This window comes from Bos javanicus, chromosome 5 (assembly GCF_032452875.1).
Source record: "Bos javanicus breed banteng chromosome 5, ARS-OSU_banteng_1.0, whole genome shotgun sequence".
Classification (NCBI taxonomy): Eukaryota; Metazoa; Chordata; class Mammalia; order Artiodactyla; family Bovidae; genus Bos; species Bos javanicus.
In genome coordinates, this window is record NC_083872.1 from 28,066,628 (window position 1) to 28,084,062 (window position 17,435).

Genomic DNA, 17,435 nt, shown 5'->3' on the forward strand with positions numbered 1-17,435 from the left:
GGACATCCTGCACCCTCCACCCACCTCTGCCTCTTGCCATTTCCCAGAGTCTCTCATTACACCCCTTACCTCCCCAAGCCCCAGTCTTCCCTCGCCAGCGCTCCAGGACCCGAGCCAAGACAATGCAAAAGGTGCCAGTGTGAAGTGTCACAGTTAGACTAAGAAAGGCCAAGCACAAGAAGGTTTGAGTTCAGTCTCCTAATCCAGAGGTGAGGAAGCCAAGAAACAGAGAGGATAGAATGCATATTGACAGTAGATCCCTGAGTCCTAACCCAGGCTCCTCCCTACCAGAGCAGTAGAGCGCAGTGACATCAGAAATGCTGGGACTGGATCCCCGCCCATCCCAGCCTGTCTGTGTGTCTCGGGAGTTTTACTCCACCACTCTGCTCCTCACTTTCCTTGTCCATAAAATAGAAACTATATCATGGTTATCATAAGAATTCAATGGGATAATGGATGTAGAGCTCAGTTTGGTTCCAACACATAGTAGGCACCCAGTAAATGTTACTATTATGGTTGCTGACTTGATTTTAACCTAGAAAAAGGTCACAGTGTGGAAGGGAAAGACAAGGTGGCTACAGTGGCTTCACTGATGGGACTGATGGAAAGAAGGCATTTCAGGCATCAGCAAAGAGCTGTGTCCTAGGTGCTGGGGAGAAAGCCTGTAACCTGCTTCCACCTGAACAATTCCTGAGGGCAACGACCCTTCCCAGAAATGTCCTCAGGTCAGAGCATCCGTCCTTGGGAGGCTCAGGATGGGGAGGGCAGAGACAGGGAAAGGATCCCTGACCTAATGACTGACATCAGTACATACTTGGGGGGCCTGTTGGGGGATGGAGGGAACAAAACATGCCCACCTAACTGAGAAGGTATCTTGAAGCCAAAAAAACAAGGCAAGCAGCTCCACATCATCAATGGATCAGTTTATTACAGGGTAACTTACTCACACGGTAAGATCTGGCCGACAACAGTACGGAAGCTTTCACAACTGCACTCTACACCACCAAGTGGCCACAGGGATAATGTTAGATTTAACTTGGGGTTCAGGGGTAGGTGCTTGAAACAGGACATGCAATACTAAGGTTTATGAATGGGTAACTAGTCTTGTGGGCCCCAGAATATTTCAGGGAAGGTTGTCATCACTGCTTGAGGATCAACAGAGCATAGGGCCACCTGGCCTTAATGATTATTAAGCAATATCTATTAACCACAAAGCCCCTGATGGCAAAGAGTGATTTACCACACAGTACTGTCCTAGGTCAGGTCAGGGAAAGGACAGGAGGAACTGTAAGCGTCAAGATGCCGTCAGTTACGCTAACAGCCATCTGGGGCTCAAAGAGTCTTAGGGAGGCCGTTCCTCTCCCCTCCTCAAGCACAAGGCACCCCCTCTTGAGTCCCCTGAAGCCTCCTTTGGAGTAACCAGGCCCCTGGAGACAAGAGTCTGTGTCTGGAGCCTTCTATCTCAGGAGCCCTAGAGGGATGAGGGGTGGGTAGCTGATTCAGAGTCAGGACCCTACCCGGCCTGAGAAGGCCAGGGCCCAGCCTGCTTAGGGAGGCTTCTCTCATGCCCAAAGCCTCCCTCCCTCTTCTAGGGAGCTTCTAGGACCACTTGGGAGCCCATGGGGGTACTTGGGTCTGAAGCATCTGCAGAAAAACATGGAAACCACTTTGGGGAAATAGAGGATCCTCAAGTACATCTAATTTGGCCTCTAATCCCAGAGCAGTGAAAGTGAAAGTGGCTCAGTCATGTCCGACTCTTTGTGACCCAGGCCAGAATATTGAAGTGGGTAGCCTTTCCCTTCTTCAGGGGATCTTCCCAACCCAGGGATTGAACCCAGGTCTCCCACATTGAAGGCAGCTGAGCCACCAGGGAAGCCCAAGAATACTGGAGTGGGTAGCCTATCCCTTCTCCTGCAGATTTTCCCGACCCAGGAATCAAATCGAAGTCTCCTGCGTTGCAGGCAGATTCTTTACCAACTGAGCTATCAGGAAAGCCCATCCCAGAGCTGCTGCTGCTGCTGCTAAGTCACTTCAGTCGTGTCCCACTCTGTGCGACCCCATAGACAGCAGCCCACCAGGCTCCCCTGTCCCTGGGATTCTCCAGGCAAGAACACTGGAGTGGGTGCCATTTCCTTCTCCAATGCATGAAAGTGAAAAGTGAAAGTGAAGTTGCTCAGTCATGTCTGACTCTTTGTGACCCCATGAACTGCGGCCCACCAGGCTCCTCCGTCCATGGGATTTTCCAGGCAAGAGTACTGGAGTGGGGTGCCATTGCCTTCTCCGCATCCCAGAGCAGCCAGGTAGATAATTCATACCCTTTGCCCCACCCCGACAAAAGGGCCTAAAGTCCCAACTCTAACTTTCCTTGAGGCCAAGCAACTGAATAAACCAACATATAGGGCTGGCCAAAAAGTTCCTTTGGTTTTTAAGTAAAAATATTAATAAAGAACACATTTTCTGTTTTCACCAAGAACTTTACTGAACAGCATATTCACCGTTTTGTTCCATTACCTTCTCCAATTTTTCAGGCAACATCATAATTCCATCTTCCCAAAATTTTTTATCTTTTTAAGCAAAGAACTGTTCCAGATGTCTTTTTCATTCTTCCAGGGAATTGACATTTTTTTCCATTAAGAGAATTCTGTAAAGATTGACGTAAATGGAAATCTGAAGGTGTAATGGCTGGTGAATGCAACAGGTGAATCAGAACTTCCTGTCCAAGCTGTAACAGTCTTTGCCTGGTCATCAAGAAACCTACGGTCTTGCACTACCCTGATGAAAGATTTTATGTTTTCTCTGGACTGACCCTGGACGCTCTTCACTGAGTGCTGCCTTCAGCTGGTCTAACTGGGAGCAGTACGTGTCAGAATTAATCACTTGGTTTTCCAGAGGGAGCTCATAACAGAGGACTCCCGTCCAATCCCACCATATATACATCATTATCTTCTTTGATGAAGACTAGCCTTCTGCGTGGTTGGTGGTGGGTCGTTTCTCTTGGCCCACAATCTCTTCCATTTTACATTACCGTGCAGTGTCCACTTTTCATCACCCATCACAATTTTCTTTAAAAAGGAACATTTTCATTACATTTCAGTAGAGAATCACATGCAGAAATATGGTCAAAAAGGTTTTTTCACGTAACTTATACGGAACCCAAACATCAAAGCAACAAACATAACCAAGCCAGTACAAATGGTTTTCAACACTCGATCTGTTATTTTGAGTATGTGAACTATCTCCTGCATGATGTAATGTTGATTTTTCTCAATTAATGTCTCAATTTGATCACTATCAACTTCAACTGGTCTACCTGGCCATGGAGCACCATTCAGTGAGAAGTCTCCAGAACGAAACTTCACAAACCACTTTTGACCAATTTTGACATGTTCAGTCAGTCACAGCCCCTTCTCCATAAACTACACAAGTCTTTTCGTGCATTTCAGTTGCGAATTTACCTTTCTTGAAATAATAAAGGGTAATTTGCCGAAAATGCTGCTTTTTCCTTCCATCTTCAATATTAAAACAGCTACACAAAAATTCACTGGTTTTGGTAAGTTTTTTTTAACGCATGCTGATATGACAGCTGTCACAGTACAATTGAACAAAATGGTTTCAAATGAAGTTAAAGACAACTAAGTGCTACCAGAGCCATCTTATAGAAAAAAACCAAGCAAACTTTTTGGCCGACCCAACATCTGTCTGGTTGGCCCCTTTCATCACCAAGGAAGAGGACAAGTAGGATTTTTATGGGTCCAACCTGCATGGACAATTGGCTCCTACCCTTTGCTCTCTGCTACCCTAATTATCCACCTCGGTACTTAGCAGCTGCCAATATGCCAAGCTCATAAACCTGATTTCATGGGGTTCGGCCCAGCTCGGCCCTCCATCCTTGACCAGATAAAAGGGTGGAGGCTGAGCTCACCTGATAACTCTCACCTCTGTCCTCCCGCCAGGGCGCAGTCTCTCCACCTCTCACAGCCACCATGTCGTGCCGCTCCTTCCAGCAGGGCTTCAGATGTGGCGGCCAGAGCTTCAGCTCCTGCTCAGCTGTCCTCCCCCGGGTGGTCACTCACTATGCAGTGAGCCAGGGGCCATGCCGGACTGGGGGCAGTGGGAGCTTCCGTGCCCTGGGCTGCCTCGGCTCCCGGAGCCTGTGCAACGTGGGCTTCGGGCGGCCCCGGGTGGCCTCCAGGTGTGGCCTGCCTGGCTTTGGGTATCGAGCAGGCACCACTTGCGGGTCTTCAGCCTGCATCGCCCCTGTAACCATCAATGAGAGCCTGCTGGTCCCACTCGAGCTGGAGGTCGATCCGACTGTCCAGAGGGTGAAGAGGGACGAGAAGGAGCAGATCAAGTGCCTCAATAACCGCTTTGCATCCTTCATCAACAAGGTAGGACGTGGGTGCCGGGGTGCAGGGCCATGGGAGACAGACAGCACTTTGTGGCTGTCCCAGGAGCCACAACCTGGGGCTGCTGGTGTGGCTGCTCCATGACCCCTAGTCGCTGAAAGCCGGTTAGATCAGGCTCAGCAGTGGACATTTCTGCTTGTCTGTCTTTTTTTATAATATGTTATCTTTCTCTCTGGGTATTATCTGATAAACTCACCAAGAGGGCCTGAGGTCAGACTATAAGAGGAACTCCCAAAGCCGTGATAGATACTGAACGGGGCAATCAGAGGCAGAGACCTGCCCTTTCTGATGAGGCTTTAATGAAAGATCTTCCTTCCAATGACATGAACTGGGGTGAGACCCTTGGCACTGTGACCCTGGAATTTGCCATCAACTTAGGTCTGTGATGAAGAGAAGGTGGAGCAGTCAGAGCTAGGGACACAAAGTGGCCATGACCAAGTCTCACATCTTTCAACCCCCAAGTCATGGCTCTGAAAGCCTTGAGAGAAGGGTGATGTGCTGCCTTTGGAAGTTCAGCGTCTTCCTGGCCTGTCACCTCGGCTGCTTCTGGGCCTGTCCCTATATTCCAGGGAAGCTCTTGGGATCAGGATACACACCGAGGACTAAGCTGGTGTTCCTGGTGATCCCAAGTTTAGGTCAGAGTCCTGGGCTGGCAGTCATGAGACCTGGACCCTGACTCCCAGCCCCAGGAAAGCGGGCAGAGATGGAGGGAGAATTAAAGAAGGTAATACTCACAAAAGTGCTCCCAAAAGGAACTTGTTTTAGTAAATGGAAAATGTTAAACTTACAGTTTTATTTTGAAAGCTCATTAAGCACTGCTTGTAAACTCATTCCAACACTGTGAGCCCTGATCGTCAGCTGCATCACATCTCCATCTGGGAGGCTGGGGGCCTTCTGCTGAGCAAGCCTTTGACCAGGAGGAAGATGATGTGACTTCCTCTATCGTTTTCTTGAGAGACAGTGCACCAGGTGCAAAATCCCAGGGTGAGGACTGGAGACAGTGTGTGCCGGCCAGTGACTAGCTTAGCTGGGTGACCACAGCCAACTCACTCAGTGTCTCTTAACCTCCATCTCCAAGCCACGGAAATGAAGGGTAGGCCAGGAGCTCTCCGCATTACTGTGGCAGGGACATGGTTTGGACTTGGCCATGTAGGATGGAGATGGGGCAGAGTAGCAATGAGTGCCAGGACCGAATTTTGAGCTTTATTCCCTGAGCACCCCTGGGCTGTAATTAAAGAAACCCCAATTTCCAGTAGCCTCATCAGCTTCCATTAGCATGAAGATGTACAAAGCTCTCCCTATGCAATCCTAAGTATGAGTTTGAGGCAGCAAAACAAGCTTGAGGGGCTGAGTGGCTTGGCCCAGGTTACCAGGCTGGTGGCAGGCAGGCAGGGCTGGAAGGAGGAAACACCCCAGGCCTCTTGGGGCAGCCCTGTTTCCACTACAACACAACCCCTGGTGGAAGCTGGGGGTCCCCTAAGCCGCCCCAAGCAGGAGAGACAGAGACACAGCAGCAATGTGATGGAGGTCGGAGCACAGACGGATTCCACTGCCTGCACCAGCACTTACTCTCACAAGCTGTGGTCCCCAGGGTCCCTGCCGCCCCATGATATCCTATTCTTGGCTGCAGGTCCGGTTCCTGGAACAGAAAAACAAGCTTCTGGAGACCAAGTGGAACTTCATGCAGCAGCAGAAGTGCTGCTCGAGCAACATTGAGCCCATTTTCGAGGGCTACATCTCCACCCTTCGGAGGCAGCTGGACTTCTTGACCGGGGACCGAGACCGGCTGGAGTCAGAGTTCCACTGCCTCCATGACACACTGGAGGGCTACAAGAAAAAGTGAGTCTGCCCCACTGCTACCCAGCCGGGCACCTGAGGCAAGTGACATAAACAATCTGGGCACTGGGTTTCCCCATCTATAAAATGGGAAGTTGAAAATGTAGACCTTTCGGGGGGGTCCCACAGTCACGTGGGATAATGTAGGCAGAGCATCCTTACTACCCATTAGGCACATCGTACAAGCTCTGAGATTTTAGATGTGTATTAATCCCCCTTCCCACCACGCTCGACTTCTCTTCATGTAAAACAAGTTTTCTCCTGCTGTTCCCAGTGCTCCAGGGCTCTGCCCTCATACCTGTTGTGCGTCATCGTCCATAAGTCCCTTGACAGATCTTGAACACTTCTTAAGCCTCCAAACAGATTCCCAAGCCCTCCTTCCTCCCAGCTTGGACTCCTGCTGTTCCTTCTTCCTGATAAGTCCCACCTCGGCATTTCTTTGTAACATCCGGGCTAATATATTCTACCCCGCATCTTCCTGGTCCAACTCGAAATCATCATCTGCAAGAATTCACAGATTTAGTGATTCTTTCAAGAAGCTGAGGCCCAGATAAACTGCCTCGTGGTCCTGGGTGAGCCTCTCATGTTGGTGGGAGAGGGCCGAGAGAAACACGTCTCCAAGGACAGTGTGAATACACTAAGAACGAGGGTTCATTAGAGTGGAGCCATGTTGGGGACACACGCTCAGGTGTCACGCATGTGTCTAGTCCAAGTCAGATGCTGTGCTGGGCAGTTTGGGTTTGATAAAGTTGGGAAAATCTGGCTCTTTCCCTCTAGATGTCCTGGTAGAGTCAGCAAGATACCCCGGTATGCACACCAACAGCTACAGCATGGTACAAGGCAGGAGGGAAGAGGAAGCCCAAGAGAGTGAGAGAGCAGAAGCAGCCCAGGAAGGCTTCCCAGGGGAGGTGTCAGTTTGCTCAAGGCCTTGAAGGATTTGTTTCATTCCAGTTGCTTCTTCTAAAAGAGAAGTTCAGAGTTAGACCACAGAAAAGGAGATGAGACAGAAGCAGGTGACAAGGAAGGACCAGAGTGTGCAAGTGGGAGGGGACGACTCAAGCAGACTGGTAGGGGAGATGTGGCAAGGTTGTGGGTGTGGCGAGATCAGCCCTTTCAGCAGGAGCGATGCCTTTCTTCATGGATACAAGGTGATCAGGAGACATATTTCGCAGCTCAAGATTAGGACTTTGAATTTTAAAAGTGGGGTTGTTGGAGAAGGATGAGGCCAAGTGGTATTTTAACACCAATAGCAAGCACACCGTACCCTGTTCCAGGTACTGACCTGGTGTCCTGCAGACATTAACTTGTGTGATGTTTGTAATTGTGAGACAGGACCAGTGATATTCTCATTCTACAGATGAAACTGAGGCCAAGAAAGGCCAAGCCACCCACCCAAAGTCACATGACAAGTGCAGGAGAGTGGGATTGAAACCCAAGCAGCAGGCTCAGCATCCAGCACCTGTGCAGTGGCTGAGTTCTGCAGGAAAACGGAAGCTCGGGCGTCAGGAAGCACAGAGAAGCTTTTAATGGATTGATGTCGCTCATCAAACTGAGTCATTCTGACCAGACTAAACCCTTGACCCTGATTCCGTTGCCTTGGGGTGCAGTGAGTGGGCGAAGAGCTCCCTGGAGCCTAGAGGAAATAGGCCGCTCTCTCTGAGGATCTGGTAAAGTGGGTAATTGCTACCTCTGCGAGTGAGCTGCAGGTAGAGGCCAGGCTCAGCGCTCTCCTGGCGAGGAGGGGCACGGGTCAGCTGGGCTTGCAGTGACCGCAGCCAACTCTCAGAACAACTCAGAAAAGACAGTTGTGGGACTTCCCTGGTGGCCCAGTGGCTAGGACGCCATGCTCCCAGTGCAGGGGACCTGGGTTCAATCCCTGGTCGGGAAACTAGATTCCGCATGCTGCGACTGAAAGATACCACATGCTGCCACTGAGACCTGGCGCAGCCAAATAAATAAACAGATATTTTTTCAAAAAGAAAAGACAGGTGTGCCAGCAACAGGCAGCCAACTCTTCACCATTTTCCCAGAGGAAATGACTGGATGAAGTAAGCTTCCTCAGCAGCAAGATAGAATAAAGGTAGCTTTAAGAAGGACTTCCCAGGGACTTCCCTGGTGATCCAGTGGCTAAGACTCCATGTCCCAATGCAGGGGGCTTGGGTTTGACCCCTGGTTAGGGAACTAAATCCCCATATGATGTAACTAAGGACCCACATTTCGAAATTAAGACCCAGCACAGCCAGTAAATACTTTTTTTAATTGAAAAAAAAGAATGTCTTCCCAGAGAATGATTCATTACAGGAAAAGGCTACCAGGCATTGGAGTGGAACATAAACTTACAAAGTGGCTAATAAGAGGCTATGATAAAAAAAAAAAAAAAATCTGTGTTGAGTGGCTGAAGGGGCCAGAGGTGACCAGAGACAGGGCCAGACCTCCATAGGGCATTCAATCTGTGACTTGTCCCCAGAGGCTCCTACTCTCAGACCCCATGCCCACACCCTTCCAAATCTCACCAGCGTGACTAAAACATTTTCCCCCTGCCCCTTCCACCAGATATGAAGAGGAGCTCTCCCTGCGACCCACTGCTGAGAATGAGTTTGTTGCCTTGAAGAAGGTGAGGGAGGGTGGCCCATGGAGGGAGAAGGCGCTCTGAGCTGGCCTAGTGGGCCTGGGGACACTCAACCCCTGGACCGGGCCTGCAGCCAGCCCACCTTGCTGACCCCGATACCAGCCCCACTGACCCCAAGGGAGAGAAAGGCCCAGCCTCCTGCTCCAGAAGGGCAGTGACTGAGCCTCCACTGCCCAACTCGTGTTAAGTGTTGTATTTACATCTGTCCAAGAAGCTGGAGATGTGGCAAATGCCAAATCAAAAGACAAAAGCTCTGACTCAAATCCCCAGAGATAAAAACCATCCTGACAACCCCTCACATAGACAGCTATGTGTTCTGTTGCCCAGGGTCCATAGCAGCTCTGAGGAATGGACTCCCATCTCCTTTAATCCCATTCCCTTCAGATCCTTCCCCAGTGGGATGCCAGGCCCAGGCATGAGGTCCTTGGCTTTGTCACCCCCTTCACTTCCACGTGGGTCCCACACCTGTCACCTGCTACCAGCTTGCCTGGGAGGTGGCCCAGCTAGCAGAGGGGTGGCCCCAGGTTATGACTGTCACTTTCCTGGCTGCAGGATGTGGACACAGCCTTCCTGATAAATTCTGACCTGGAGATCAATGTGGAAGCTCTGATCCACGAGATCAACTTCCTGAAAACCCTGTATACCGAGGTACCTGCAGCCATGCTGCCCAGAGGTGGTTGGCCAGGGGCCAGTTCTGGAGGGATGGTGGGCAGGGAAAGCTCCTGCCCTGTGGGTACTTTTGTGGCTTAAAAGTGGGCAAGTGAAGAAGTCATTGTGGAACAGCTGGGTGTCAGGCAGAGAGACTCCCAGAAGTCAGAGGGCCCACACCCTGGCTCTTCGGTCTCAGTGCAACTGGAGGGTGGGGGCTGGAGCAGGTCGGTGACTGAAGGCTGGGATGGCCAGGCAAATCTGCCATAGGAATGTCAGGGCTGGGTCTCCTCATTTCTTCCCCTCTCCCTCACCAACTTTATCCTCAAAGAGCTCACCCATTCTCACCCGGGGCCCCCACCCCCAGGAGACGAACCTGCTCCAGTCTCAGATCTCGGACACCTCAGTCACTGTGAAGATGGACAATAGCCGGGAGCTGGACACCGATGGCATCATTGCCCAGATCAAGGCCCAGTATGACGAAATTGCCAACCGCAGCAAAGCCGAAGCAGAGGCCTGGTACCAGAGCCGGGTGAGTCTTGGGCAGGGCCTGGGAGACCCCAGAACCACTCTCCTCCAGGAATCAGGAGAGAAAATGTACGCCATGCCTCTCCAGCCTCTGTTGTTTTGACCAAGCCTCAGGACAGGTCCCCATGAGTGTGGGAGAGACCCCGCAGACAGCCCAGACCTGTTCATCAGAGCTCCCCAGCTTTATACACTCATAGACTCACAGGAAGTGCTTCCCTAAGTAGCATTCAAGGAATACTAATTGGCAGTGATGGCAAATTGGCTCAGAGTTTCCGGGTGTGGGAGGAGGCTAATGGCGTGGAATGGTTACTAATGGTGGGGCAGAAACTGTGATTAAGGTGGCCCCAGACTTAGGTAATTAGGGGCTTGCTGGGAGGGCAGTTGTCCCCCAAGGGCAATCTGACTTAACAGATACTATCATCTCAGTCTCACCTACCCCATCTATGAAAGGTACCATTCATTCATTCACTCACTCATTTATTCATTCATTTATTGCACATTCATCATGTGCCAAGCAGCATTCTGGATGCTTGAGATCCAACAGGAATCAGAACAATAATAGCTGCCTCTATGTCACTTTCATTTTCCAGAGGCAGGGGCAGGACAGCCAAACAGGACATACAAGTACAGCGGATGTACAGTAGATGGACACGTGCTATGGAAAAAAATAAATTAGGGTGAAGCACAGGGAGTGCGGCGGGAATTCGGTTTTTAAATGGTTGGCCAGGGAAGGAGGGCCTTACTGGGTTGTATGGAACCATGAGGATACTAAGAGTCAGACCATCCCCATCCTCAAAGAAGTCACAGTCCGTGGGAGAGAGAGAGGTATAAACAGCCAGAAGGATACGAGGTGGCATGACGTGGCCACCAAAGTCTAGCCATAGGCCCGGGTACAGCATGATGATGCGGAAGTGACAGATTGTGTCTGGAAAGACAGGAGCACTGGCCTTTGATCTGGGTCTTGGAAGCCAAGTATGGTTTCCATAAGCAGAGCATGGTAAGGGTGTCTGGCTGAGAGCCAGCAGGAGCAGTCCAAGAAGCATGAAGGGGAGGTGTCCCCAGTGTGAAGCACCATGAAGGATATGGGGCTGGAGACACAGCTAGATCACAGCAATCGGCAGAGCTTCCCTGAAGGCTCTAGACATTTTTCTGAAGGCCAATTTTCAGGAAGTGTCCCAAGAAATGTTCTGTCCTTTTCCTTCAGATCCATGGTAATCAAGGTATCAAACCCTAACCTGGGGTCAGCTCCCTGTAAGTCAGTCTGTGGCCCATCTATGGCCAGGTCTCATTCCGGCGAGCTCCTCCTCTGATTGCTCTCCTGGGCCACCCATCAGGCCTTAAGGAAAACAATCTTAATTACCCATCCTTCTAAGTTAGAACCAGAACGATAATTCTATTATTTATCAATTGTACTTGGCTGTGAAGATCCGAAATTTTAAGTAATAATGGTTAAAACAAATTTTATTTTTTATTTTTTTCTCAAATAACTTGAAGTACAGAAATACACTGCCTAGACGACCCCAAGTTACCATCAGAAACACAGGCTCCTTCGAGCTTGCTATTCTGCCATTCTGTTAAGAACCTTAATCCTCGTGGTACCCTCATGCCCTAAGATGGCTGCAATACCACCAGTCTCCCATGTCCACTCCAAGCAGAAGGAAGAGAGGGCAAAAGGAACATGCCAGGTGAATCATCCCTGACTTGAAACAGCTTTCCTAGAAGCCCTACCCTGCAAGAGTCTACACCTCACTGTAGAGAAAGCTGAGAAACATTCTTTTATCTGGGGTTCTGTCTGAGGAAAAGAAGTATGGATAGTGATTAGGCAACTACCAGTTTATTTCACAATAACCAAAGAGAGTGACTTATGCTTATCTTGTTTTGCATAGAAAATGCATTATATGCAGAAAACATACAGTTGGCTCATTTTTATATGCAGAAAACATATAGTTGGCTAATTTTTAAAAATCTATTGATGTCATCTATAATTCACTATTAAGAAATTAGATTTTATGTGCAGAGGTTTAAAAAAAAGTGTTAAACCGAGATAGTAACATTGAATTTTGTTTTCAATTGTTTTGAGGGAGAACATGCAAATCTACCCTGAGGGGGCAGATGTTCTGCGTTCTCAGTTCTTGGTCTGTTAGGTACCCCAGCGTGAGGGCAGAAATCCCCTCCAAGTTCCAGAGCACAGACGGAGCAAAAGGGAGGGAAATTCCAGGGCATAGAGAAAAGGATGAGACACAGAACCCATGAAAAAGAGGAAGGGAGCTTGGAGCTTAGGGGAGAATTTAATAAGCTTGAAGGTTCGGGGCTGGGAGGTGAAAAGGGAATGAGAAGCAGCCCAGAAAAGGACCAGAAGTGGAAAAGGGCTGGGGAAGCATAACAAGTATAAGAATCCAGAGTACCCAGTGCAGGAGGTCAGGAGAGCAGAGCCTTGGGACAGTGGGAATGAGGGCTGAGAGGCACCACGGTGTGGGTGCCCAGGTTCTGACCTCCCTGTCTGGCAGTATGAGGAGCTTCAGCTGACGGCCGGGAATCACTGTGACAACCTCCGCGACCGCAAGAATGAGATCCTGGAAATAAACAAGTTGATCCAGCGGCTGCAGCAAGACATTGAGAATGTCAAAGCCCAGGTGAGCCCATCACAGGCTGACCCACCATCTGGTCCTGGTTGTACAGGGCAGGCTCATCCTCCCTGGGGGACCTGAGGGGGAGGGAGTAAACTTGCACTGTTTCCCACAAGAGGGAGCGAGCCCTTTGTTCAGAAAAGCTGATCCACAGCAGGATAAGCAGGGTCAGGCAATAGTGAGGCCCCCAACAGAGACTAGGCAGCCTATATTCATCAAGATGAAATAGCAAGAATACTTCACGAGATGGGGGTATAGAAAAGATGTCCTCCACACCCCCTTCCAACCAAAGACTCTAATTCTATGATCCTGAAATTCAAGGTGATGCTGTAGAGTCCATAAAATCAGACCCACCCTTTCCTCCTGGGCTAGTGAAGACCAGGCAGATGCTTAAAATGTATTAACCACAAAGTAATTGCTTGGCATAAGAGGAAACTCTCAGATCTCCTTGAAGTGTCACAGACAGGAGCACTGGCCTCCATCCCCTGGGGGAACCAGACGTCACAATTCTAGGCTGAAACCCACAGCAGACATGAACCTGGCACATAACCATGACTGTAGGAAGAACTCATTCTTCCTTCTGTGTCCCTCCTTCATTCTCACACAGTCACACTCACAACACTTCTGACACCAGATAGTGGGGAAGAGTGTTTCCACACCAACCAGCTCTGCAACACCAGCTGGGTGTTCCACAATTGAACTCACTTCTGACACTACCTACCTGGAGATAGCATCAGATCCCATAGGTTAGGGGCTGCCCCCCAAGTCCCACAAGACTGCCCCCAGTTCAGATGCCAATCACACGTCCAGGCTGTGCTCCTGACCAGGTGGTTGTACATTGGAGGGCTCCATGACCATCCTCCTTGGATTCAATTAATTTGCTGGAGTGGCTCACAAAACTCAGGAAAATAGTTTACTTTTTTGGTTTATTATGGGCTTCCCAGTTGGCACAGTAGTAAAGAATCCATCTGCCAAGGCAGGAGATGCAGGAGATGTGGGTTCAATCCCTGAGTCTTGAAGATACCTTGAAGGAGGAAACGGCAACCCACTCCAGTATTCTTGCCTAGAAAATCCCCATGGATAGAGGAGCCTGGAAGGATACAGTCCATGGGGTCACAAAGAGTCAGATATGACTGAGCACCCATGCACACACTGGTTTATTATAAAAGAATATGATAAGAAATATAAATGAATACCCAGGTGGAAGGGATGCATAAAGTAAAGTGTGTGGGACGGGCACGAAGCTCTCATGCCCACTCCAGGTATGCCATTCTCCCCGTACCTCCACGTGTTCAACAACCTGAAGGCTCTCTGAAGCCTCTACTATTGAGATTTTATGGAGGCTTCCTCACATCGGCATCATCATTTATCACCTCCATTCCCAGCTGCTCTCCCCTCTTAGGAGAATGGTGGGGTGGGCTGAAAATTCCCAGCTTCTAATCAAGGCTTAGTTTTTCTGGTGACCAGCCCCCACCCAGGAGCCCACCTAGAATCACCTTATTTAAACAAAAGACATTGTCAATACTCAGGAAATTCTAAGGGGTTTTGGGACTCTGTATCAGACACAGGGTCAAAGACCAAAGGTTAGGGCAAAGGATGCTCTGGTGTGCTCATCACTTAAACTACAAGGTTTGGAGGAGTTCTGTGCCAGGAACTGGGGGAAGAGACCAATATATGTTATTTTCAATTATCCCACAATGACCTTGCTCTCTGTTCTTCTGAAAATCAGCCCAGGGTCCCGGGGCCCCTGTAATACTTTTCTGTGCTTCTCCCCCAGCGCTGCAAGCTGGAGGCTGCAGTGACCCAGGCGGAGCAGCAGGGCGAGGCAGCCCTCAATGATGCCAAGTGCAAGCTGGCGGGGCTGGAGGAGGCCCTGCAGAAGGCCAAGCAGGACATGGCCTGCCTGCTCAAGGAGTACCAGGAGGTGATGAACTCCAAGCTGGGCCTGGACATCGAGATCGCCACCTACAGGCGCCTGCTGGAGGGCGAGGAGCAGAGGTGGGTCAGGGATGTCTGTTCTCCTGCCCTCTGATTGCTGCTACAGCCACTGCCCACCTCTCAGCCCATCCACAGGAAATCTGAGACAGCATGCAGTCTGCAGCCCCTCCTCACTGGCAGGTCCATGGTGCGGGCAGGGGCAGGGGGTGCTGTGTTCTTCTCGTTCTCTGATGCAGGTCTCTCGTGTCTCCTTTCCCTCTCACCTCCAGGCTATGTGAAGGTGTTGGACCCGTGAATATCTGTGAGTACTGAGGACTCTGCAGGGGCTCTGGGATCTTGGGAACGGATCTACCCAAACATAGACCACACTGCCCCTGCCCAAACCTTAGCCTGCCTCCCTCACCCTAAAGGAAAGAGCTCCTGGTGGATGGAGAGTTTCTCCCTCAGGGCTGCCCAGGTCTATGGGAGTCAGAAGCAGGAGCATACACCCAGCGTGGTCTGCCAGGCACCATCTCGACAAGAGGATGTTTTCCTGGAGAAACAAGACTTGAAGCAGACAAATAGGGAGCTTCCCAGGTGGTGATAGGGATAAAGAACCCGCCTGCCAGGTCAGGAGACGCCTGAGACAGAGTTTCGATCCCTGGGTCAGGAAGATCCCCTCGGGGAGGGCATGGCAACCTACTCCAGTATTCTTGCCTGGAGAATTCCATGGGCAGAGGAGCCTGGTGGGCTACAGTCCACCGGGGCACAAAGAGTCAGACACGACTGAAGCAACTTAGCACGCATGCACACATGCGGACAAATAGAAAGAGAGGGTAAAGCAGAAGACAGGGCTCTGGGGCAAGAAGAAGGACACGCGGGGACTGCTACGCATTTCATGTGACTGGAATGGGAGACTTGGGCCTCCCCGGTGGCTCAGTGCTAAAGTATCTGCCTGCCAATGCAGGAGACACAAGTGACTCCTCACACAAGGCTCGACCACTGGGTCAGGAAGATCCCCTGGAGAAGGAAATGGCAACCCACTCCAGTACTCTTGCCTGGAAAACCCCATGGACAGGGGAGCCTAGCAGGCTATAGTCAAGGGGTCACAGAAGAGTTGGACACGACTGAGCAACTAAACAACAATAGGAGACTTGGAAGTTGGTAACTGGGATGGGGGTGTCCTTAGACATGACGACAGCAGGTGCGGGGCCAGTGAGGGTGCGGGGCCAGTGGGGGCACAGGGCTTGGCCTGGCAGGGCCCTCAACATCCCTTCCTGTCCCCACAGCTGTGAGCAGCTCCAAAGGTGCCATCCTCTATGAGCCATGTGTGGTCAGCACACCCGTGTACTGTCCAGGGAGCACCGGTGTCCTCAAGAGCAGTGGGGGCTGCGGCATCGTGGGCACTAGTGAAATCTACATCCCCTGTGAGCCCCAGGGGCTCCTCGTCTGTGGGAGCAGGCGGAGCTCCGGTGTGAAGCTAGGGGCTGGGGGCAGCGCCTCCTGCCACAAGTGTTAGTACAGCCCCAGAGGCTAGTAGCCCAGGGGACAGGGCACAAGCTCCAGGCTGGGATGTTGTCCCCCACAACCAGAGTTCAAGACAAGGCTGTTCCACGATCCCACCTTTCTCTACTGATCAAAGATTCCCCTTGGGTTTTCACTGGGAGCTGCCCCTCAGGTATCTTCAAGAGTCTCTTTTCACTTAGCTGCGTGCAGACCCTGAGCGAGGCCCTCGGGTGAGGGTAAGGTACAAAGGAAGAAAACACATGTCCCGTCTCCCTGGACTGCTGACAGTCAGGCTCTAGTGTGACCAGGAAAATGGCAATGGCCCCCTAACACTTCTCTCCCCCAGGAGGTCAAAGGGGCACATCACAGTTCTGCTTTGTGGATCACCCCATGGAACTTGCCGCATGAGAAAAGTTAACTCCTTCTAGCTCCCACCTAATACATGCATTATTGCAAATATCAAAAGGAGACACCCCAAAATCCCATCCCAAATTCCCAAGCCAAATGCCAGGATTTCAGAATCACTGGGAATATGTCAACGCTGCTCTCAGCACACAGAATCAGGAGATGGTCTTTGGGCAATAGATTTACCAGCTCAGCTGTGTTGAACTGGCACTATAAAAATACATCTCTTTCCTGAGCTGATATTGGCAGCTGATGGCAAAGAAATGCCTAAAACAAAGGGACAATCAAGAGTTGACATTATTCGTTCCAGGGAATCAGTCATGCCCGCACCTCTTGTACATAGCCACCCCCTGCCAGCTCCCTCTCCCTTGAGTTCCTCTTGCTTTGGGTCTGATGTGAGCATGTTTTCCTGGCTACAGTGCTAAGGCGCTGCCTCAGCAGGTTTGGAGGCTCTGCCTCAGGGGCTGTGAGGGAGGAGAAGGTGCTGAACTGGCCTCACCTCCCCAGAGCACACCCCCTCCCAGTAGTGCTGCCTCCTGCCCACCCAGGGATCCACGTTTCTTCCATGAGCCTCTGGGCTTGTCTATTCCCAATAAACTGTTCCCAGGCTACAGGAATCAGGACTGTTCACCCTGCTCTGAGGACAATGAGGTTGAAGTGAAACCGATGAACAGCTTTGGGGGCCTGGGGGCCAGTTGGGAGCATTGGGAGTGGAAACAGAGGTTATTATACAAATGGGAAAACTACATGTGAATGATTGGCAAGTGGCCTGTGGAGTAAGTGTGGAGCCATACAAACTACACTTAAAGCCTGCGCATCATACCACAAGAGTTTAGAAGTCACTTGCCATGTTAAAAACCATGGTCTGATTCCCCACAGGCCTCCTCACCACATGGTCCCCTGCATACGTCCTAGAGAAAGCCCATGGGGCCC

At 50.7% G+C, this 17,435-nt stretch overlaps 2 protein-coding genes across 2 annotated transcripts in view; both read left to right on the top strand.

Moving 5' to 3' along the window:
• Window positions 1–17,435, top strand: part of LOC133247337 (keratin, type II microfibrillar, component 5) — a 76,163-nt gene that overhangs the window by 25,308 nt on the left and 33,420 nt on the right. The gene's annotated exons all lie outside the window — the stretch shown is intronic.
• On the top strand, window positions 3,952–16,261 carry KRT82 (keratin 82). Its single transcript, XM_061415987.1, has 9 exons — window positions 3,952–4,388; window positions 6,037–6,245; window positions 8,796–8,856; window positions 9,424–9,519; window positions 9,887–10,051; window positions 12,555–12,680; window positions 14,452–14,672; window positions 14,882–14,913; window positions 15,881–16,261. Exons 1-9 carry the CDS (start codon window positions 3,984–3,986, stop codon window positions 16,108–16,110), a joined length of 1,545 nt encoding a protein of 514 aa, XP_061271971.1. The 5' UTR covers window positions 3,952–3,983; the 3' UTR covers window positions 16,111–16,261.